This window comes from Pelecanus crispus, chromosome 2 (assembly GCF_030463565.1).
Source record: "Pelecanus crispus isolate bPelCri1 chromosome 2, bPelCri1.pri, whole genome shotgun sequence".
In the NCBI taxonomy this organism is placed as follows: domain Eukaryota; kingdom Metazoa; phylum Chordata; class Aves; order Pelecaniformes; family Pelecanidae; genus Pelecanus; species Pelecanus crispus.
In genome coordinates, this window is record NC_134644.1 from 120,280,820 (window position 1) to 120,304,975 (window position 24,156).

The 24,156-nt window shown below is 42.9% G+C and overlaps 1 protein-coding gene across 4 annotated transcripts in view; it reads left to right on the forward strand.

Moving 5' to 3' along the window:
• DLGAP1 (DLG associated protein 1) overlaps positions 1–19,619 on the forward strand; it is a 151,931-nt gene extending 132,312 nt beyond the window's left edge. For all 4 annotated transcript variants that reach the window (XM_075728316.1, XM_075728315.1, XM_075728318.1 and 1 more), the window contains 4 exons: positions 4,268–4,686; positions 13,865–13,956; positions 16,384–16,536; positions 19,410–19,619. In XM_075728316.1, the coding sequence (XP_075584431.1) occupies positions 4,268–4,686; positions 13,865–13,956; positions 16,384–16,536; positions 19,410–19,619 (874 nt within the window). The remainder of the gene's footprint in view (positions 1–4,267; positions 4,687–13,864; positions 13,957–16,383; positions 16,537–19,409) is intronic.
• The last annotated feature ends 4,537 nt before the right edge of the window (positions 19,620–24,156 follow it).

Sequence of the window (24,156 nt, forward strand, 5' to 3'; positions counted from 1 at the left end):
TGAAAAAAGACTATGTGAATGGCAGGAGGGGTAGGGATAGAGCAAAGCACGCAAGACTGTGTAGCCTGAAGATATATGGCTGAAGATCCTGCCATTAGAAGACATGGTACAATATCTGCTAAGTCCTTCCGCAGTTTGTTTTGTTCTGGTGACAGCGGCCGCAACCTTAGCAGGGAAGGCCACAACTGAGAAAGAGTACAGCCAATGGGTAAAGTGAGGCAGGCTGAACTTAATGTAAGTGCTTCTGAGGTTCACCATGCATCAACTGGTTTGAAACCTAGATCTTTTCTGGGTTTTGGGGGTTTTTTTAGGAGAAGGAAGTTCTCCAAGTTGAAATGTAAACATGTTTTTCAAAAGAAAGCAAAAGAAGACTTAGAAACAGAGAGCTGAATGCTAACAAGCAACTCTGTTGTTGCTGTTCAAAACACATCATGCTGTTGTTCTCCATACTGGTTTATCCAGTCTGAGGTTTCATGGCTTTCTGCACCTTAGGCCAGATATCTGCTGCAGTCCTCTGAAGCTGTAATTATTACACCTTGTGCCTGCAGGGCACAACTGATTACAAAAGGGCCAAGCCTGAAAGCAGAGGAAGAAGCAAATCTCTGTCTTTAATGATTACCAGCAATTTATGAAAACTGTTTTTTTAGGTAGACCTGTGAATGTTTTGTATGGGTAGAAACAGTGAAAACTTAGGCATTAGCTTCAGAAGCTGTCTTGTGGTACAGAGTTTTAACTGAGAGCAAAACAAAAAAAAGACTCATGCGGGGGACAAGTGGTATTTTGTAAGAGTAAAACATCCTGGAAGTGGGTGAGGAAGCTATGTCAGAGACTAAAATTACCATCTATTAGGCAGTTTATATAGACGTGCTGGAGGTAGGCAGAGAGTGGATGCCTTCCTGCATTTACATTTCATTCAACATACATTTCCTGGGGAGTATTTTTTAAATTTTGAACTGATGCTATATCCTACTGCCAAGTTATTTTTCTTTTGAAGACAGATAGGTTACACAATCCAGTGCCAAGAATCTGTCAAGCAAGTCTGTAGCATCCTATTATATAGATAAAACAAAGGCAAAAAAAAGCAGGTCATTCTATTTTATTTGTTGAGCAGAGTCTGGTTTTGATGGCACTAGCTAATATTGAATCCAGTAAGAGTACACTCCTGAAGGCTTTGAAATTTAGTGCCTCCAGCACTACATCCTTTTTGGCAAGTAGACCCTGACGTTTCACATTTGGGATTTGGTGTACACTGAAAAACCAGGGTGTTAACTGAAAATACAAATGGCCATCTAAAATAGAAGGATAGCAGAGTCTAGGGCACTGGGGAAGGTAGAAGGCTGCTGTGATGTGGAGGTAGGGGCACGGAGAAGAACGAGGCTGGATTAAGGGATTTGCTTTTCTCTCCAGTACCCTGGAAGGTGTGGAAGAGTTTACCGTGTACTAATGCCTTGGATCTCAGTGAACCCTGACTAAATGACTGAAAAGAAATCCTGTGTGAGCATGTGCCTGTGTGGGCACACGTTTGTGTGCGTGTGTCTCTGCATGTGTGTATGCATGCACGCACTTCAGTGTAGTTAAGGGATTTGTCAGGTTGGTGGCCAAATGAAAGCAATTTTTTAAAAACTAGCACAGACTGGGCCAAAAGTTTTTCATTGTAACGTCAGCCTAAAGCTAAAGTCTTTCTAACCACTAATACCAGTCTAACAGCTTTTCTCTGCCAGGGGCCAGTAGCAGATACTTAGGAAAAGTATAAAGGAGTGTGTGTAAAGGAAAAGTATAAAGGGTGTGTATAAAGCACTACTTCTCCCAGTAGAGCTTCCCAATTTAGCAGTCTGTTGTTCAGGGACTTCCTAAACCAGATATGACATCTGTGTGATAGTTCTTCCTGGACCTATCTCCTGTGAATTTGATCAGGTTCTCTTTGAACCTATTTTTACCTTTGGTTTTCCCAGGATCCTGTGGCAATTTAATTACACGGTGTGTGAAGCAGTGCTTCCTTTTGCTAGATTTAAATCTCTAGGCCTCTAAGCCTTGCAACAGGCTGCCTTCCTCCCCACAGTTCTTGCACTCTGAGAAATGGTGAAACATCACCTAGTCAGGATTTCATAGGGTTCTCGTATGCCCCCTCAACCATCTGTTTTCTAAACCAAGAAATCTCTTTCCTCCTATGGAAGCCATACCATATCTTCAATGATCTTTGTCCTCCCTTTTGAACTTTTTCTGCTGTATCAGTCTGTAGCAAAATGCTTTGCTCTGCTTGTCAAAGGATAAATACTACCGAGCTGAAGAGTTCTGCTCGCTCCCTGTTTTTCAGTTTACTGGTGCATACCATGCAAAACCATGGTGGCATAACCATGGCTTTTGCATCGTTTAACAACACATGTTTCAAAAAAAATGCAAGCAGCAGGTGCTACATTAAAATGTTTGTATTCAAAATTATTTGATATTGTGGAATATCAATGAAAGGGAGTGAAATGGTGCCCAGCATCCAGCTTGGCTGTCTCCTCAGCACCTTCATTGCTGCTTGAGCTCAAACTAAAAATAGAACTGGTAAGGGCAAAACAGCCAAAATATCACAGGGAAATGGGTCCTAACACTGGTTGCAAGAGTAAATGTGAGATTGTAAACAAATTAGAAGCGAAGTACTAGCTGCATGAGATTAGTAAGAAGGCGTGGGAATAATCTGTCCCTATTCAGTTCAAAATGATGTTCATTCTGAAGCCTAAAATTTACTAATTTAAGTAACATCTACGTTAATACTTTATGATTCTACCTTCTTCATCTCCTTTCATGATGGGGCAAGACAGGTGTCTGCCTCTTGTATTTTTCCTGTGTTCATCTGTGCATCAGTTTCTAGAGATACCCCGACTCTCTGTAATTATTTGTCTGCAGATTTTCCACTCATTCCCTCCACAATTTACTGCTTGTCATATCTGCTCTCACTACCACCCCCTGCAAAAGTATTAGGTGTCTCTTACTCCTTACACTTCCCTCTGCTCCTTCTCTGTCAGCATCTTCACCTCAGATGCCTTGGACTGCAGAATTTGGAGTGCTGTTTACTTAAAAGGAAGAAGACCCAAACCCAAAGCCCCAAACCTCCTCTCTCCCCTGCTTTTTTGCCTTTACCCTCAAGGTTTGCTCTTTGCCCTCAGAGGCTCCAACACAGGGAAACTATGCAAGGTGAAAGGAAGCTACCTCCAGGGTAGCAGCCATCACGATGAGGAGGGGACGTGGAGAGGGAGGTGCTGATCTCTTCTCCTTCATATCCAGTGATAGGACGTGTGGGAACGGTTCAAAGCTGCACCAGGGGTGGTTTAGACTGGACATTAGGAAGCACTTCTTTACTGAGAGGGTGGCCGAATGCTGGAACAGGCTTTCTAGAGAGGTGGTCAATGCCCCAGGCCTGTCAGTGTTTGGACAATGCCCTTGACATCATGATTTAACTTTTGGGTAGCCCTGAATTGGTCAGGCGGTTGGACTAGATGAGCGTTGTAGGTCCCTTCCAACTGAAATAGACTATTCTGTTCTATCCTAGTCTATTCTAGTCTATGGTCAGCGACTGAGAATGCTAGCTTTGGTGAAAAAGAGATGACCATTTTGAAACTGAGGGTTGTATGTGAAAAACAAGCTGTCTTAACAGTGGGAATGGGCGCTAAAACTGTGAGAGGTGGCAGTGGTATTTGCAGAAGTAGTAAACTAGCAGGTACATAATTATGAAGAGTAATTCTGAAGAAGCAATACAAAATATTTATCTGGGTTAAAAATACCTATCTTTATAAATGGAATGTATAACATTACAGAGATAGCAAACTCATTGGTATTACTATCTTATCAGTCTTGTGTATGATTTGTAAATGTGGCTTGTGAGTTTGAGTGTGCAACTTCAAAGAGGTGTGAGTTTTAAAAGTTGAAAGGTAAGTCACTTCTTAAAATTGGGCCCCTTTAACTTTTCATTAATTGGTAACTTAAAATCCTGAGCTACTGACACCATTAGCTATCTCTTGAGCTAGCCTCTGGCTTTGTTAAACCACACAACAATTAGGGGTATTTGCCTATATAAACAGTGAGCTTGCATGGAAAAAAGAGAGATGTTTGGTTGTTGTTGCAATGAGAAAAGAAGTTTATGCTGATCATTTCAAGAAAAAACACCTGAGTGTAGCCTGAGAGCAGTGACTGCTGGTCTTAGGAGGAGTGGCAGAATAGGTCCTTTCTTACCGAGTTACCTAGAAAAATCATTCTAAACATTTTATGTTTGTGCTCTCCAAAGCTTTCGCAGGTTTACACGATCCAATAGTGTAACAACAGCCGTACAAGCAGACCTGGATTTCCATGAGAACTTTGAAATAATCGACCCTCAAGAGGACAATACATGTTCTGGACAAATATCAAGACAATTTTCCCGAGATGCAAGTACCTCTACCGTTAGCATACAAGGGTCAGGAAACCATTACCATGCATGTGCAGTGGATGATGACTTTGATACAGATTTTGATCCATCAATTTTACCTCCTCCTGACCCCTGGATTGACTCTATCACGGAAGATCCTCTGGAAGCTGTTCAAAGGTCAGTGTGCCCACGAGATGGCCACTGGTTTCTGAAGCTACTTCAGGCAGAGAGAGATCGTATGGAGGGCTGGTGCCAACAGATGGAGAGAGAAGAACGGGAAAACAACTTACCTGAGGACAGTAAGTAACTGCGTACAATAATATTGCAACTACAAAAAAGTATTTGATATAGGTCAACTCTACTCCAGTGAATTCTGTATCATGCCCTTTCTTATTTAGCTAATGAAGCTATGGTTGTGATTCTCAAAAGGACTGTGTGTATGTATATAATAATCCTTATTAAAGTTGACAGGGAATGCAAATGCTCGGCACTTCTGAGACTCCAGAGGTATTAGCTTTTGGGATTGCATAGTTCAACGGATAATTAGGAGATCATGGTTAGGGTTCTTGTAGTATTAATATTTCTTAACTCTTCCATTTGAATCACTTCTCATAACCTTAGAATATAATTGAACAGATTCTAGTTCCTTTTCATTAAATTCATATTTTAGCTGCCTTTTTAGATGGTGATTGACATCAGAGTCTTCAGATGCTTCTCCCAACTGAAAGGGATTTCAGCTGAGCTTCCAAGGTGTTCTCCCTCTCTTCCCTTCTCCAGTCTCCCCTCATCTCCCTTGCAGTTCTCATTCCTCTTCGATCTTCCTGGTAAAACAAGCTCTCCATATTCTGTGATAAAAAACACACACATGCAAACTACATCTCAGTTGTCACCTTTCCCAGAAGTATTACCCCACCTGTAAGGTAATGGGAATGTCTAGTAAGCCTTCATTAGTAAGAAGGGTTGGGTAGCTCATGACTTACTCTTTCATTCTAATTAGGGAAGAAGAGCTGAACATGTGGCTCTCTGTCCAGAATTTTTGCTCCCAGGAAAAATGGAAGTTTTTTCCATTTAATTCCATTACAAGGAGCAGTACTATAGATAGGTGTCAACTTGTAGACATAGGTAAACCTCTGAGCTTAGGGGCATTCACTCCTTGTGAATTAAGCTTTTTCAAATTCTAGCAGGGATCTTCTAGAAAACACTAAGGAGCAGCTGCATATGGAGAGTACAAAATTCTATAATTTAGACACACCTAAGCCTATTTTCCTGGATATAGCAAATAACAGTTTTCCGACCCCCAAATTAGCTCCTACCAAAGCAAGGACAACTACTTCAGCTGCAGGATTGCTTCTTCCAAATTTTTAACCCTTCCTCTCAAGAACGGAGGTGCTAGAATTCTTTTGAGATGTGAAGGTTTTGATTTATGGAAGGAAAGGAGTTAACACTGGTAAAAAAATATATTTTTTTAAAATTCTTAGAAATGCATAATTCGTTTCTGCTGGAACTTTCCATTCATCCCAATGAATGAAAAAACCATAGAGAAGTTCGATCTAGATAGTTAAAGTTAGACACTATTGTAAGCAACTGGAAATTGACTTCTAATGGAAAGGATGAGATAACCTTAACATTAACATATGTTAAGGTTTTCTATTTCTACAACATTTCTGTTACATAATAGGCTAACAATTTCTTCTGAGGGAAAAATACAGAAGGATTAGCCTTCAAAGCAGATCCAGATTCCCCAAGTTTTAGAGTATTTGAACCTCATTTTTAATTTACATCATCTATACATTCAAAAATCTCTTTGAACATGTATCAGAATACAAAGGTTTTCTGTGGTTAGTATGCAAGAAATAAACCCCATGAACTAAGAGATTTTAGACTGAAAAAGAAGTGTGAGCACGTAACAAATAGGAAATACACAACATTTGCAAGTCCAAGCCACAAAACCCACTTGCTTTCTCTTTGCCACAACAACTTAGACTGGACATAAGGAAGACATTTTCTATGATGAGGGTGGGGAGGCACTGGAACAGGTTGCCCAGAGAAGTTGTGGATGTACCATCATTAAAAGAGTTCAAAGTTGGGTTGAAGGGGCTTTGACCAACCTGGTCTAGTCAAAGACATCCCTGCCCATGGCAGGGGGAGTGGACTATATGATCTTTAAAGGTGCTTTCTGACCCAAACCATTCTATTAATCTATGATGCTATGAAGAGATAATAATGGAAAAACCTACAAGTATTTCATTTTTGCAACGAAGTAGTTATTCACCTTAGGAAAAGAACATGAAGTGAATTTTACAAGGCTTATACCTGCAGAACGTGTATATCCATGTACAGAAGTTTCTCTCAGTGTCTTGGTGTCTTTGATATATGATAGTTTTAAAGGGCTCTTCTTTGAGCAATCAGTGGGAGAAGTCAGTTATGGGGAGGATAAAGGAGTGGTTAGGCTGGCTATTCCCAATGCCTCCTTACAGAGCACATGGCATGTGTCCTGCAGATTATTCCTTCTCTTCATTTTTCTGATTGGCACTTCTCATGATTGCTGGAAACTGGAGGAGGAAAGGGGTCACCTGGCTTTTGTGGTCACTGGTGAGGTACTGATTTCAGTACGATGCCGTTGGCCGCTCCGGCACGTGGCAGCTGCCTCCCACAGAGGCTGCATGGGGCTTTCTGCTGCAGCTCAGCACGCCTTGCTCTACCTGGTGCCAAGGAACAGCATATGGTCGGGGCCACACTGCCCACTCAGCAGCACCAGAAACAAAAGCCTGGCTGTTACGAACCCTGCCCCAAAATACATCTTTTTCATACGTCTATAAACTTTGAAGAGAGAGAGGAAAGAAGCAGAAGAGGTGTGTTTGCTTTGGTTTTCCTAATGAAATATAACCAGAGCAGGGAACGCATCCTTTGTTTTCAACCTGACATACCCAGCATGTGTTTGGCCAGATAACAAAATAACGAGAACGTGTGATGAGCGAGGTTTTCTCGATGCCATGGCAGCTGACAGAGGGCTCGTCCCCCCGGCGCTCCGCGTAAAACGATCCACGCTTCCTCCAGACAATGCGGCCCTTGTGCGAAACAGCTGTCTCGGGGAGACGGCTCGCTGCTGTTTGACAGTAGCTTGTATGTTACATAGATACGTTGGGTATTATCTAGCTGGGAATGAATCTACCAGATGGGATTGAATGTTTCTAGCTGGGAAATGGAGTCTGCTGCTGTGTATAAAAACAAGCTGTGGTTCAGTGGCTGCACGATGAAATGCCAATATAGAGAGAAATGTGGCTCCCCTTCCACCATGAATTATTTATTGTATAGTATATTCTGGTTTTATCTGAAATCATTTTCTGATAAAGCTGCAGCGTGTGTAACAGGCAGATGAATACCACTCACGCTTTAAGCTAGGATACTTGATATGGTTTCTGTGTATTTTGCTGTTGCAGGGACGTTGGCTACAAACTCTAGGGCTCCCATAAAAAAAAAAAAGATGTTAGAGATATGAGGCTAAACACCTTGTGAGAATTGACTGATACTATGGATCAGGCCTCAAGTGAAATAAATTGTTTACCTTTTTTTTTTTTTGGTTTTCTCCTCAACCCTCGGCTCTACCTCCTCGGCCTGGCTTTTGCTGGATTTTTTGCTGTTGTTTTTATTTCACATGGGGTATTAACCTTTCTGGAAGAACCAGAGGGCTTCATTTTGCCCCCCTTTAGAAATGTTTCGTTTTCACACGAGGTTGTAATGTGGCTTCAATGCGAAGATAACCATCAGAAGCAAAGAGTGGGCCTGATTCACCACAAGTCAGGTGTAATGTGGGTTTAGTGGCAAGACAAGTCAGGCCAATCAAGTAAAAACTAACATAGAAAACCAAGGCTCTGACAAGACATGTCATTATAACTGTTTTGTGTGTATGTTATACTCCTCTGGGCTAGTCTGCGAACAAAGGTTGACCTCAAATCTGCAGTAACCTCGCTGCTTAGGACCAGAGTCTCTGCAAATGCAGCCAGTTCCGGCAAATTATGCAATGCTTGCACACTTTCTGCTGTTTTGGTTTGTTTTGATTGTTTCAAGAGTGAAGGCTAGACGGAAGAGAAGAAAGGTAAGGAGAAGAGATATTTTTCATAATAGTTGCACATGGCAAAAGAAAAGGAGACCCATGAGTTCATTCTCAGCCACAAGCAAGGAGAACCATTTGCCAGTCCTCTGCAGGGCTTCCCCAAGCCGTCCTGGTCCCTGCCACTCAGAGGTGCGAGGCAGCCTCGTCCCGCAGCCTTGCAGAGGGACGGTCACCAGCCTGATGCGTGGCTGAGTCCCGCTGGAATCCCCTTGGCTACATGCCTCTGTCTGCCTGCCTGACCTGTCCTTTTCTTCCTCCGTTTTTCTTTTTCTCCCCAGAAGGGACTTATCCATCTGCAAGGGTTTCTCCAAGGAAAGCCAGCTCTGGGCTGGAAGCCCTGCCAGTGTCCAAAGGCTAGCAAGGAAAAAAGAGAAATCTGCATGCAAGGAAACAATATAGTTAGGGAAAAAACATGAAGTGTGCTAATAAAAGCTGAGTAAGTCAGCGTACACATGGAAACTGCTTTACTCCCAGTGAACAGCATTTACTCATGCAGACAGCCCTATTAATTTCAGTGAGATCACTCCTATAAGTAAATATGACTCAAAGCAAGGACTGTCCCTTCCATAGCTTGCTCCATTTGGCTGTTTTCTCCTTAATAGCTGGGCTTAAGACCTGAGCATTAGCTTTAACTTTGAATTTCCTGGCTTTTGTCATGCTTGGCGTTATTTAAATGTAGGTCTGTCAACATGAATAGGCTAAAACGCTGGTCCATCCTGGCTTGGAAATGGATTGTGACAGCTCTATGGCAGGATTTCTTCATATGCACAGTGCCCAGCCAACATCTGCAACGCAAATGTCAGGCTGTGTCCCTGTAATTTCGGCTATTGTTCCTGCCACTTGCTCCTGGGGCAATGAACAAGTCGCTGGTTTTCTGTTCCCTAGCTTGCGCCCTGCCTACCAACCAGGTATTTTCACATTAAGGGCATTTGACAGTCACAGTTCTAAAGTGCCTCCTTTGTCACTTGTTAGACCCTGGGGCCTGTCAAAGTTGAAATGCAAAGAGATCAGTTGGTGTTTTAGGGCCAAATAATGCTGCTGCTCCTCAAAACTCCCGTGGCTTCTATGTATGTGATGACTTTTCACATCGCTTCAGGTGGTTTTTGTTGTTGTTTTCTTATATTTTGTTATCTTCATTACACACACAGTCTCCTTCCAAGGTAGAGCAGATGACAATATCACCAATCTTTGCTTGTGTTTGAAATTCCTTTTTTTGTTGTTTCATTTCTTTTCCCATGAAAATGGGAGGAGACGGAGGAAAAACATAGAGCTCCACAATCCCAAAGTAGGTCCTATGCAGTTCTTAGAACCAAGAGAAGCAAGAACTTACTGCTTGAACAGCGTGTAGTCTAAGTTTGTATTTAAGAATGTTTTAAAAGGAGAACAGGTTGCGGGATTAGAGACACAAGGAAATTCACCGTCATGTGTCTATCCCAGAATAACATTCTGCGACCCCCTAGTCAATAATAAAAACTCACTAATAGTGAGGAGGCACTCCACAATAGCTGAATTATATCAAAATAGCTATACCGAAGCAGTTCTTCCAGAATAGTCATAACTGTCTGTTTCTTAAAAGTTGTCACAGGAGAGAACTGGATTTACAAGGAAGAGAGGTCAAAGCCGGGGGGGGGCGGAATTCAAACTATAAAAACAAAACACTGCAGTAGACACACTTCTCCCCCTGGGGAAGGGGTGACAGCAAAGCATATGATGGATGTTAATAATGTTGCTTAATGCATTACTGGAAGGCATTCAGATCCGACAGTGCCGAGTGTGCTATATAACCCTGTATGGAATAGAAAGCAGACATGAATAACATTATATAGGTGTTTAAGTCTGTTATGATTGCATCTTGATGGGTCGGTATTTTTTGTTGTTGCTTGGTTTTACACATTTTGTTTGTATCCTATTAGCTGAACACATCGATTTGAATGTTTATATGTTTTTCTCCTGCACCCATCTCCCTTGCTGTTAAAGATTTCTCTAATTCTTTTCTTACGTATTTTGAGCATTATCTTTGCAATTCCACTTATTTTCTTGGTATTTGGCTTCAAACCTCACAGGATTTTCTCCTCAGAAAGTATCAGTCTATTTTTACTTTTTGTTTTTTTACTACACCTTGGCCTTTCTCTTTGGCACCGGAGGTTTTGACTGAATAAGCAAAATGAGCACTCTGCCTTGAAACACTAAAAGCAACATGCATTTGGAAGCAAAACTATTGATAAGGCTTTGTGCCTTCTGGAGAGATTCCTTTCAGTCTTTTGCATGTTTTGTCTTTCCCCCCCCCCCCCCCAACTTCCCTGACGGAGTTGGTTGTTGACTGGTTGCACATTAACAGACCGCTTGCTTTTGAGGGGCGAGGAATCAGTGACACTTGACTAGATACAGCCGCGGCTACAGCAGAAGTGGCAACAATAGAGAACAGCATCAGCATGCATCCCACAGTCAGCTGGGATGATGGTTTTTAGGCAAATAGCCAGTCGCTAGGCAGCCAAGGACAAGGACTTCCTTTTCCCTCTGCTGAGATCTCTGAATATTAAGCTCTTCTTCCCTCAAAGAAAGGGGCACATTCCCATCCATCACCAGCAAGGTGTGTTTACATTTCTTCGTGCTTGGGACATGATTTCCAACTCGGGTGGTGCAGGTTTCCAAGAAGAGCGTGCCTCGTCTTTTTTTTGTCCTGAGAAGTCAAGAGACCGTTTTTTCTCCCCTTCTCAAGTCTTGGGAAGCGTCAGAGTGGCCGAGCTCCAGATGAGGCAGCTGTTCCCAAATATACTCAGTGGGAAGAGTTTTCATAACAATGGGAACCACATGAAAGCTCCCGGAGTAGCTCCTCCTACTATTGAAGAGTCCTTTCAGTTGAGTGGTTTGCATATTGGGTTGCATAAATGACTAGACACACCAAGGGGTCCATTTTCAGCACTGTGCGCATAGAATTAGACACGCAAGCCTTGCTAACAATAATGAGAGTTGTGTGCAAAACTCCCTGCGCAATATGCTGAAAATATTCTGCTTAGTGAATCTTCCAGCTCACGGCTATTTCCTGGCAGTGCTGAGCTGAGTTCTGGGAACAAAATGAAAGTCTGCGCTCTGTGTGTGTTCACAGAGCTCTCTCCTATAGTTTCTTAAAAAAAAGTGAAAAGACTTTCTCTTCCCCCACACCCTTTTTTTTTTCCCCTTTGTATGTCTAAAGTATAAATGAACTCCACATCCCACTCTTCCTTCAGCAGCCTTAAGGAGCAAGCTTTAAGGCTGCTGAAGGAAAAGGCACTTGTCTTGAAGGAGCAGAGCACAGATTTTGTACCACTGTGTGTCTGTTTTCAGTTCATCATGAGTGTTTGTGCCAGTTTGCTCAGTGTGTGGCTACGTAAGTGAATCCCTTGGAGAGGCCTTTCTCTTACCAAACACTGCATGGTGGCATTCTGGTCACAAGCTGCTGGCATGCACTGTGGCTGGTAACAGGACTGTGAGACCCTAAAAATCTTGTCAGAAGGGCTTATATCAAAGTTGTATTTATTTATTTATCTATTTATTTATTTTTCACTGTGGAAAGTCAAGACACTTAGTATATTCCCAGTGAGGCTCTGCTAACATTGTATTAGGTTTTATATAAAAAGTGACCGTGCCCAAGGGATGGTACAGAGGATGGCAGCTTAGGACTAGTATCTCTTCTAGGTTCTGCCAACAATTCACTCACCTTGAGCAGGCCACTTCATTTCTTTGTTTTTCCTGTTCCTCCCTCACCTGCCTCAGGTATCCAGACTGTAAATTTGTCACAGAGACGTTGCTGTGTTTATATGAGGGCTGGGACAATGCAAATACCTATGAGTAGAAATGATAGTGAAAATCCTGACACAGTGGCTGCCATTCATGTTTTTCAGTAATGAAGTGGTAAATATTTTTTTATTAAATTAAATTAATTTTAAAATAAATATTTAGCAAAGAATTGGGGGATAATAAGTTGCTTCGGCTGAGAGGGAAAATTACTGGTGGAGCCAGATACATCCGTGATGCCAGCCTGTTTATTTAAAGACAGTGCATAAAGCATAGTTGCTGTTCGTTTTCTTCCTGAGAACTGAAAGTCTCAAACAAACCACTAGCTGCTTTCTTGCTCACAGCATCAATTTTCTTTCAATCAGCAGTCCCGAAAATCTCATTCTGTTTTCTGGATTCACTGTCCTACTGCCAGTTGAGGCCATGTCTGTCTTTCTGCTGTGCTTCTGCATGCTTGCTTCCTTTTTCACACATACACATACACACGCACAAACACACACACACACTCATTCCCCTTTGACCAGAACTCAGCAAAAAGGGAGATGCAGGTCTCTGAATGCACCAGTGTATGCCTCGGTTTCAGGTAGTGTATTCTCAACTACCCCTTGCAGCAGTAAACCCCCTCTGTTTCAGTGAGATTGAATGCAAACAAAACAGTATGAGCTCCTGTTTTATTCAGAGGCATTTACTATGTATGGGCTGTCTTCTGGTTCACTGCAGTCCTTCACAGTACTCCGTCAGTCCAAAGAGACCAAAAGTGCCCAGCTGTCTGTACAAAGGAGTCCCCAGACAGCGCAGGAGCTGGGCTAGGACTCTTTGACACCTCCCTCCAGGTCTTCAGCAAGGAGGAGAGGCCAGGGTGTGATGGCTCCCTGAAGTATGCCTGGGCATCCTGATTCAAAGGCAGAAGCCACTTCAGAATGTGCTCATGGGAAATACTCAGAGGGTCCGAATAAGAGTCATCATAGAATCATAGAATGCTTTGGGTTGGAAGGGACCTTCAATGTGCATTAAAATCACCATTCCCTTTCTGCGGCTCAGATCGAGCAACACTCGGCTAAACCTGAAAATAAGGTGCTGAGTTACTAAGCGAGATGGCAGAAGTGCTGGTAGACACAGTGTTTTCCAAACGGTGTAGGTGGCATCACAGGGTTTGAAAGCCACATGTCCTTGTGCAGGGAGCTGGGTTTGTATTCAAAGCCTGAGCCTGGGTCACAGCGATGACAAGAGGTGTAATTTCTGGAGAGCTTTCTATACAGGTTGTAAAAGCTTTTGATTAGCATATTTATACTGCCATAGAAGTGCTCTTTGCTGGTTGGAACTGGTCTTACTCGGGGAATGAGAGTACACTGCAGTAATAGATGAGTATTTTTGCCAATGCAAGCTGCCCTGGGAGCCCTTGCAGTACGCCTTTGCCTGGTGCAGATCTGGCGTCAGATTTATCAGTTTCTCTGTAATCCATGACTGAAAGATAACATGCTTTTTGAAAGCCAGAGCTGACTACTGCGCAGCTTTCTCCTCTCTTTTTATAGGCTTTTATTTGCTTGCAGCAAAGAAAGCATCGTGACTTACATTTCTTGTTCTCTCAGTTCTAGGGAAAATTCGAACTGCGGTGGGCAGTGCCCAGCTTCTCATGGCCCAGAAATTTTACCAGTTCAGAGAACTTTGCGAAGAAAACCTGGTATGTAACTTTTCTGATAGACACAGCTGTGTGCCTTTTACTAACCCTGTGAATCATCATACCTAAACTAGACATAGTTTCTGACTAACACAGTAATTTTTCCAGTGAAGGCCTTGATATGAATTTGGGAGTAACTCTGTCAAACTTGGTGGAGTCAGCATGAGTTTCACAATAGCTTGAGATCCTTAAAATAAAGACAGGCAAAAAGCTTTGGGTGAAATAACACTGAGGCTCTGCTACTGAATTCAGAGGAGCAAGGATCTGTCCCTTGACCTCTGAGTTCAGTCTACATGGGCACGGAGATGCGTGGGTGCCTCCTTGGGGTCTTTCAGGGTGGACCAGAAGTCTCACGAGTGGGGCTTTCCCATGTAATCCCAATGCCACCTCTATTCAGCAAGACAGAAATACCAGGAAATCAGATGCTGAAAGTTGGTGCCTCATGTTCCACAACCCCAACAGTGAAAGTCATTTTCCAGAGTGCTAAAAGGGCAAAGAGGCAAAGAGCCAGTATGTTATCACTATTATTACTGTATGTAATTGGTATATGCTACCACTGTTGTTATTATTTTCTATTTTTATGCTTAGTAGTAGGAGAATCAGAATGATATTCCTGTTGATAAATAAAAATACATTTCACACCATGTATCTAAAGCAGTATTCTCAAAAATTCCAGCACTTAGAAAAATTTTCAAACTTTTTAATTAGCAGTCCGTCCTTGCAGAGTAAATACAATGCATTTAATTCCCAATTTTGGCATGGATTCCTAGAAGCCCCAAAAGCATAGAGCATTATGCTCTATCAGCATAGAATAGGGAAGGGAAGGCAAACACTGTGATACTCACCAGAGTGGGGTGACCATCTTCTGCTTTAGTTAATGCACCTCTGGAAATCAAGCCCCCAAACTAAAATCTGCCTCAGTGGACAAATGCAACAGAAATTGGCTCTGTCTAAGCTTTCCAATTCCTAATATAAAAATTGAAAAAGCATTCTGGTTGCACATCTTTATAAAAAAAAAGCCTACAACTGGGCAACCTGCTGATGTCAAGCACTGAAAAACTAGGAATCCAAGTATAATCTCTGGTCTCCATATGAATCTAAAAATATATACTTTATTGTTTTCAGTAATTGCTGCTTTGGTGGTACAATCATCCTATCAAAATCACTTGTCAGTGCTGCTGTGAAAAGCACAAATAGAAATCTCTTAAGGCAAGCAACTGACTCTTTTGGGTTTATTGCTTCTGGTGAGGGAGAAGACTTAAACACAGAGTAAAACTTGAGCTATGCAAAAAAGCATGAAGGGGTCTAATAAGAATGTATTTATTCTTTATTAATAACAATGTATCAATGTAATCTTATGAGGCCACAGCAGCCATGAAACCTTGCTGACTCAGATTGGGATAGGGACTGCTCAGCATTTACGAAAAACATCTTGAAGTGAGTGTATGCAACGTCTTATTTTATTTGAAGAGTTTCAATAGGAAACCAGCTTACAGATACACATCCTGTAGAAAGCTTTCCCTCATACAAACTTTGACAAAGCAGCAGGGGCCATTTCATACGTGTCCACTGCATGCAGAAAATGTTCAGAGCTGGGTTGCGCTGAAGGGACACAAGACAGCACAGGACCTTTCGGGTCACCAGCCTCTGGCCCGTGCTGTGCTAGAGATGCTAATGGTCCAGGTGTGCTCTTCTGTGCAATACTCCGGGGCTGATGACCTGGACTGAGTTATCACACACAAAGCAACACTCCCCACCTGTGTCCCAGTCTCACTCTTCCCAAAAGTGAGCCTGTGAAAATGGGATTGCTGTGCTTCTGCATGTTCTCTTCCGAACTTCGCACCCTGCAGAGGTTATTCTTATCAAGAAAAAAATTAGAAGAAATTGGCCTGAGGTGTGTAAGAGGCAATTTTACTTGAAATGGTTTATTTTTGTAGCGCTTAGATTCTCAGGGTGTGGAAGTGTTCACGCAGTCTATCGCTATTTGCCCATGCAGCAAATGTACATTTGCACAGGTATCAGTCTTTCTACAAGCACGAACATGGCAGGGAATCCTTCTTCATGAAAGTGAAGAGGAGGCTGGCAGTTAATTTCAGTGTGGTTAGGATATCACCCTTGATCCCGGGAACATCCTTAGGCAGATCCTGTCACAGGGGACCTGCCACGTGCCCTTTCCCCGTGGTCCGTGTCAGGTAGATGCTGCCTTCGGTGAGCGGGGGCTTGCGGGGGCACGGCAGCTTGACACCGAGCCAGACTCCTCGCAAAAACCCCCACCAGTAAGTAGCACTCCTCTTTGTTTCTCTCTCTGTGTCTCACTGATCACTTGGATCTGCTGAAACTGCTTTGCTAGCGAGATTCGTAACCACTTGCACAAATGCTTTACATTAAGAGGTACTAAAGCCAACATGTTTTTTTTCTTCTGTTGTACAGAATCCTAATGCACATCCACGGCCGACCTCCCAGGATTTAGCAGGGTTTTGGGATATGCTGCAGTTGTCCATAGAAAATATTAGTATGAAATTTGATGAACTTCATCAGTTAAAGGCCAATAATTGGAAACAGATGGATCCTCATGACAAGAAGGTAGAACATTGTAGATTTTGTATGCTTCATTTAAAACCCTGCACAAATACTGGACAGATTAAATAGGCCTCTGTGTTACAGTGTTGACGTTAAAAATGTGAAATGAAGCTCATATCAAATTAATTTCATTGTAATAACAATGTTTACATAATAATCATCTGGGATATTATCTGTAATATGTTTCAGGCATATTTTTAAACCAAATCTGTCTTTGTGAATCGGATAATGGGAATGTGGTACTTTGTTAAGCTTTACATTTAATCATATTAGACGATCAATCGTTGGAAGGAACTGCCTTATATATTGATTCTTAAAATTAAATAAATCACATTTACGGTTCATATTATTGCATATAGCAAGAGTTCTAGGTTGTGTTACTGAAAAAACTAGGGAAGCGCTGTAACCATCGCTGACTTTGGTAACCAGATTACAAACAGAGCGATATCAAAAATATGCCTTCCAAAATGTTACATGAAAGAACTTCTACATCTTTTTTTTTTTTGTCCGTTTGTTTGGCTTTTGCTTATTTGGGTTTTTTTTTTAATGGGTTATTTCATAACCAGGTTCACGTTGCTGGTAGTGTTGTTTACCCAAGGTAGCATAAAAATCATCTGGAGCTTTGGTCTTTTTTTTAAATGTAGTCTTCTTCTGTCACCATGAAAAACTACCATACCTCCAAGTGTAAGCCACATTTCACTTTCCATTCTCATTTGGCACCATTGCCTTATTTTTCTCCTCACTATCTGCATCGAGACAAACAGCACTTGCGTGAGCCAAAATACACAAATGTTTCAGAAAATCCTTAAGAGACAGACCCATTCCTAGAGGAATCAACAGTCTAATGTCGCGCTGCTATAGGTATGTAATTTGATGGCTGAAGTTCCACTGTGGCTGGTCTGATACCAATGAATAGAGCCCAACAGGTAGGGTCACCAGAAGGAGGGGCAACGTGACTTACAGGTACAGTGGCTCAGACAGGAGTCCGGGCTGCCCCAACTTACGGTCAGCTGGCTGCCGATGACCAAAGCAATGTTTTCTTTCGGGCAAATAACCATAATAATATCAAACCCCATTAATCTTGCAGCAGGAAGTTTGCAAAGGCAGTGCTGGTAGCACTCTCCCTCCTCCTCCGATCAAGACTAAATACTCATTCCTGACTTAAGAGTGCCATGTTCACACCATTTGTGCACACCTAGTGTGTTTTGTAGGGGAATGAATGGGAATGTGTTTTCCTAGCCCAAGGTACTGAAGGCAAGTCATTTTCTTATCTTCTTTTTTTTTTCAGTATCTGTCAGAAAAGGAGGTTAAAACCGTCAAACATGCATGCACAGAAACGCTGGTGTATGGTCTTTCATTAGCTTTTACAGTAAAACGGGTAGGCCGAGTGTTTGCAATTGCAGCAGTAAGAAACGAGAGCTTTCCTTAAAAAAAATGTGCCTTTTCCTTGCTTCTGAAAAACATTTCAAAGAGTTTCCAACAAAAAGAAGACTATAACGGGTTAAAGGAAGTTAAGTAGTCCTGAAGAAAGGGACCTACAGTAGGAAGGTAAAGATTTTAAAGAATTACACTGACCGTGTTCCTGTTTCAACAGCATTTGTCTATGACTTTAGATGAAACAGATCATCTCCTTTCTTGAAAAGGATAAGAAAAAAAAGAAGAAAAAACTTTCTGTGGAATTGATATTTGCAGTTGCCTTTGGCCTTTGCCACTGGGCCCTTTTTAAGCAGCATAGATTAATCCTTGGATGGAGAGAAAAAGCAAAGTATGAATAAGTGTAACTAAGCACCTTTATATTTCGAGCCATGGAAGCTGTTGTGAGCAGCATGAGAGAAAACGAAAGGGCAGAATGGGACCTTTGTAGTGCGATAAAATCCCTTCACTCAGAGACCGTGTTCACAGTTGGAAGGGGATGTAACTTAAAAGACAATCTAATTAACTTGACAAAGTCTTTGTGGCCGCCTGAAATTCAGACCTGAATACACTTTTCTTTTCGGGAGAGATCCTTCCCTGAGGGGTTTTTTTTTTGCTTTGTTTTTGTGTGTGTGTATATGCACCAGGATATACATAAAAGTCCTCCTCGTTGATCGCGCATCTGGAGCTAGCTGCCACCGTGATGATTAATGCATGTTCTCTTAATGGTTTTTAAGTTTTTCCTACCAGTTTTTTCTATTTCTAGCTGATTGTAGCTTGTCATGCCTATTTAGCAGGAGGCTAGAGTTTATGAGCTTGCACAGTGGGATTCAAAGCGTGGGATTTTTGAGCAGTCGCTAAGCCGCTATAAAATATATACGTAAATGCATGGTGTTTTTTTTAACATACTTACTCTGATGCACCAGCTGCAGGCAGCTAGTGCCCATCTGCATTTGGGAACGCCAAAGCCACGGTATCTCCGTGCCGCAAGAGCGCCTAGCGTTCTGCACGTATAGAAGAGGGTGGCCCGGGGAATCCGGGCTCTCCGCCGTTCGCGGCGTTCGCTCCCCAGCCGCAGGCGACGGCACTGGCGGCGGGAGGCCGCGTCCGAGATGCTCTCCTTTCTAGCCCCTGGCACCAGGAGGAGCCGCCTGGGTCCCCCCCGCCCCGGGGAGCCGCACTAAGCGGCGGGCGGCGGGGGCCTCGGCCCCGGCAGCGCCGGGCGTTTCACACGCACCGTACCCCGAGGAGAAGTAGCGCTGCGGCCGGCCCTCCCCTCCCCTTTGCCCTTGCCCCATGTTTATGAACCCTTGAGCACAAAAGCCAGTTCACTGAAGACAGAAAGGCAGATAGGAGCTAACAAACCTTAGGTAAAATGTGTGTTCTAACTACTGACGTATCCTAGTTTTTCCCGCCTTTCCCTGAGAAGCTGTATAATGCCATTAACCTTCTGCTTTGATCAGGAGAGAAGGGTCCCTCCTCCAGTGCCAAAGAAGCCATCGAAAGGTCAGGTGCCACTCATACGAGAACGCTCTCTGGAAAGCTCGCAGCGTCAAGAGGCCCGGAAACGGCTGATGGCTGCCAAGCGCGCTGCATCGGTCCGCCAGAACTCAGCTACCGAGAGCGCCGAAAGCATTGAGATATACATCCCCGAAGCCCAGACCAGGCTATGAAGGGATCCAACCGGGAGGACTCTCTCTGGCAAGACCAGCCTCATGTATAATCTGCCCCTCTAGGCTCCTGCTCAAGGTCACCACGAAGTATTTGTACCTCCTCCTCCTCCTCCTCCTCCTCCTCCTCCTCTCTCTCGCCCTCTCCCCGCTCCTCTCCCGCTCCCCTCTCTCTGTACACAGCCGCCCCGATGCTCCCAGTGAACTCCACTGCCGTGGCGTAGTTGTCGGTCCTCCGAGAGATGTCCTCTATCCACCCTTGCTTTCTGAAGGTTTGCCCATGTCATCACGATGCTTTGTCACATGTACTGATGCTGCCACTTTGCCTCATGTAAACGAGTACGATCCTTTTTTTTTTTTTTTCTTTTCTGTTTGAAACAAATAAACGCAGCGCTCAGACTTCCACACACCCGCGCACCTGTACAGTAGATGCTCCATTTAACTTACTCATGATCTTTAGTTGACCTAAAGCTAGTCTGTTACCCAGTGTACAGCAATATCAAACCGTAGGGGACTTTGGAAATTTCAGTCATGCAGGGTGATCCTTTCGGACTCTGCCGTCTTCCTCACAAAAGATGAAAGGAGCTATGACTCGGATTCCCTTCTTTTTATTACTGTTTTTTTTAAAGCAGATGGCGCACTTTATTCTCAACCTCCAAATCACACCTTCTCACCTGAATTTAAGGAGTCACACAAGGGGAGGGGGCTGGGGCGGGAGTGGGGAGGGAGGGGGAGAAAAAAACCACAGATCTGTGGGGCTGAAAAAGTGGAAGTATATCCCGCAGGTGAGATGGCGAGGGATAGAAAAAAATCCTGTGGAAAGATACCTGCACACTCACAGCTGCACAAACTGCCTCATTTTTATTTCATCAATCACTACTTAAACATTTCAATCAGCAGAAGATTGTAAATTCGATCTTCCAGGGAAATAATCTATTTTGAAAGGCAATAAAAGAGTGAAAAGGAAGGAGATAAGAAGCAATGACAGTTGAAGAGATAATATAAAAGAAGGATTTTCTTGTCCAAGTATTAAGAATTTTTAAAATTGTACTGTATTGTCAATTCCTCTTGTATTGTATTGTATGGATTATATTGGTTAAAAAAAAAAAAAAAGAAAAAAAGAAAAAAAAGCTTGGTTTTGTTGATGTCTTAATCTCGGTGGGACCATCCGATCTCACACGTCCACGCAGCCACACACGGACACCTGTAGGCGAATTGCTGCACATGGAGCCTCTGATGCTTTTCCAGGCCAGGCTTGCTTTGCTCTATCCACAGCCGGTTGTATGCTACAGTTCAGACTGCTTATCACCAAATGGTCCACATCTAGGAGTCAGTTTCTAATTCAGCCTCCTCTTAATAGTATAAAATACCCATTTGAAGAAGAACAATAAAGTATTTTTCAGAACTTACGGGATCAATATGAACTTAATTTTTTTTCACGACAAGCCTTCCTACCCTGGCTTCTGCCATTGTTTTGCAGTCACGGAAGATACGCATCCCAAGTAGCTCATTACTGCTGGGGGGAAATGGCAGACGGTAGGGCTGGGGAGGAGCGTGAGAGGTCAGCCCCTGCGTGTCTGTCCCCCCCAGCCACCCCCAGCCGAGGCAGGAGCTTGTCCTCCACCTCCTCTGACAGGGAAGGGTGCTGACCGCACCGCTACCGAAACCCCTTGTGCCAACATTAGGAAAGCTATGGCAGGCGCGTCGCTGAGAGCAAGTCGCGCGTGTGCGTGCGTGTGAGAGCGTGCGTGCGCACACGCGTGCCTAGCTGGCATGTGCTGCTGAACGCCGAATTAGCGTGAGCTGGTTTGGATGATGGGGCGGGTCCGGGACGGAGGAGCACTGCGTGGCCCCCGGTGTGTGCGCGGCCCCGCCGTGATGCTTTCCGGACCCCTCCGCTGGTCCCTGCATGCTCTTCGCCCCGGCTGCCAGGGCACGGGTCTGCGGGAGAGGAAGGCAGGCTGCTTTCTGCTCCCAACAGGAGCAGGGGCAGGGACAGCCCCCCCCTGCCCCCATGGAGGGGCACAGGGTGCAGCCATTGCCACACACCAGCACTGACTGTCTGTGCCCGTAGCTGTTAAATTTTTACGGACGGTCGAACTCGCGAAAAACCCCACCGCACGGGTGGCGCAATTCTGCAGCTTGCATTTAAAAAGCATTTAAAATCGTCATCAAAAAGTTAAGCTCTTGCTAAAACTGTTCATCGAGATCATGCCAGACAGCTTCTTTTCCTACGACATCATAGCCAGGTGCTAATTTAATTTTATTCAAGAAAATAGGAGAGGTAATAGGTTCTGGCACCAAGTATTTTCACGAGAGCATACTAAAACCACTAGAGAATTTGCTACCTCTCAAAGCCATTGATATCTGAGCTATGTCTTTATAAACAGGGCACAAATATTTACTGCTGTGGTTTACAAGATAAGGGCTAATAATTTAATATATAAAAGACTTTTAACTAGAGTAATCAGAAATCCAGTGTAACCCTAGACTGCTTTGTGTTACAGGAGCTTCGAAAGGTTTAACCCTCTAAGCGTTTGAATACCAGTGTATTTGCTAGTTTTGAAACACTGCGTTTAACTTTTAGCAGCAATGAAACATCACCGTGTTTGCAGTATGTAATAGTGCCAACAGCCACTTTTGAGCATATATAGTCATAGGAAGTATTAATTACTTGGAACTCATTTGTACTGAAATATTCAAAGCAGTATCCAGGTGAGAGTCCACATTCACAACTGTGTCGCAGAATTATTTAGTTTTGTGAATGTTTTATGAAAGATGAGTTAAGACTTTGGTTGACAAGTGGCTACGGAAATTTATATCCAGCAAGTTTCCCCCTAAAAAAGCAGAAAAGCGAAGACTATCTAGTCTTGTACATTATGAATTACTGTATTTGTATATCATAGAATATTTTTCATATCTATTTTAAATGAATATATTCTTAGCTGAATGCCTGTTTGTTCATTTGGCGCTGAAGAGGGTATTCTAATGTTTGCTTAGTTTTTTAGCAAAGTATTAAAAATACAGCCAAGACCAAGGAATATAAAATAGAGTAATTCTGCCCCAAAATGCCACTAGTTAACCACTTGACTCATTTACCGACATTTATGCTAGTATATTTACTCTATCATCTGTTTTAGTATAATTTGTAACTCTCTGTTTTTAGTCTAACCGGCCCGGTGTATATTAAAAATGCCTATATTCCGTTTCACTTTGGGACTAAAGTATTGCTTTTTTTTTTTCCTTGGGGGAAATTTTAGAAAAGGTTGTTTTTGTCTCCTGCTTCAAAAGTTAAAATAAAAAAAAAGAAGTATTTATTATATTTTTTGCAGATGTTTCCATAAAATTCTCATAATCTTTTTGTAAAGAAAGATGAAGAAATGGATTAAAGATTTTTAATATTTGAAAAGGTAAATAGAAATAATTTATTTGTAATATATTTCAGTTTATTTATTGGTGTTCCCTTAATGCTTTGATGTGCACTATCACTTTAATTTAAACTGTATCTTTGTGAATTTATTGGTTTTTTGGTTTGGGGTTTTTTTTAAGGAAAATGGTCAAATGCATATTTTAAGTAACTGGAATGTAAATCACTGGCCTACCTGCATTCCCAAATGTGATTTTAAAAATGTTTTTGATTTGAAACAAAAGACACAAATTTGAAAGCCTTTAGACAGAGGAGATTGTTTTTACGGCTTAACGATTTGGGTTTCCATAGGACTATCTATCTAGTTTGTGTGTGGACAGGAAAATGTAAATAGATGAATGTTTCCCATAATGTAAAAAGAGCAAATTAATAAAATAATTAATGCACTGCTTGTAAGAGCTGTGGGTTTTGAATGCAAATTCGTTCTCCCAGAACTGCCAAGGCGTTTCATTTGATGTGGTCAAGGATAAAAGCATGACGAGCAGAATGTTTCTCTTAAGCACTCATTGCTTAAGACCGATCCTGCAAAGTCTCATACGAAGAGTCCCGCTGAGCGCCCTGGAAGTGCTCAGCTGCACAGAGTTACTCACAGGCGTAAATGTTGCCGTGATCAAGGCCTTGAGCCTTAGCAAAATCTTCAAAGGCACTTCTGCACGGAGCCCGGCCAAACCCCACTGAAGATGTCAGGAGTTGCGCTGGTGACTTCAAAAGAAGCAGCGAGAACCCCCCCAGCCTGTTTCTTTTTCCCCTGCACTGGTTCCCTTCATCTTGCGCTTATCTCCAGTGATGGCTGAAACTCGGGGAGGGCGGGGGGGAACGAGAGATATCCCTGGCAGAGCGCGCTGACTTTCCCTTCACTGGAGTCCTGCTTCCAGACTGGGCTTCTCCCGGTATGTGAAATAAAGACAGTCACCAAATCCCACAGAAAATACGTCCCTGATGGTGTTGTTCGTGGCTATACCAGCGTATTAATAGCATGCCAGTGCTGCACCACGTACCGTTTGCTGCACGTTTAGACCCTCAGCACAGGAAAATCAGAAAGATTCGTGCCAGTGATCTAGAGACAGGGAAACTTCTGCTTAAAGGTTTATTACCACCGAGATGAAGGGATTT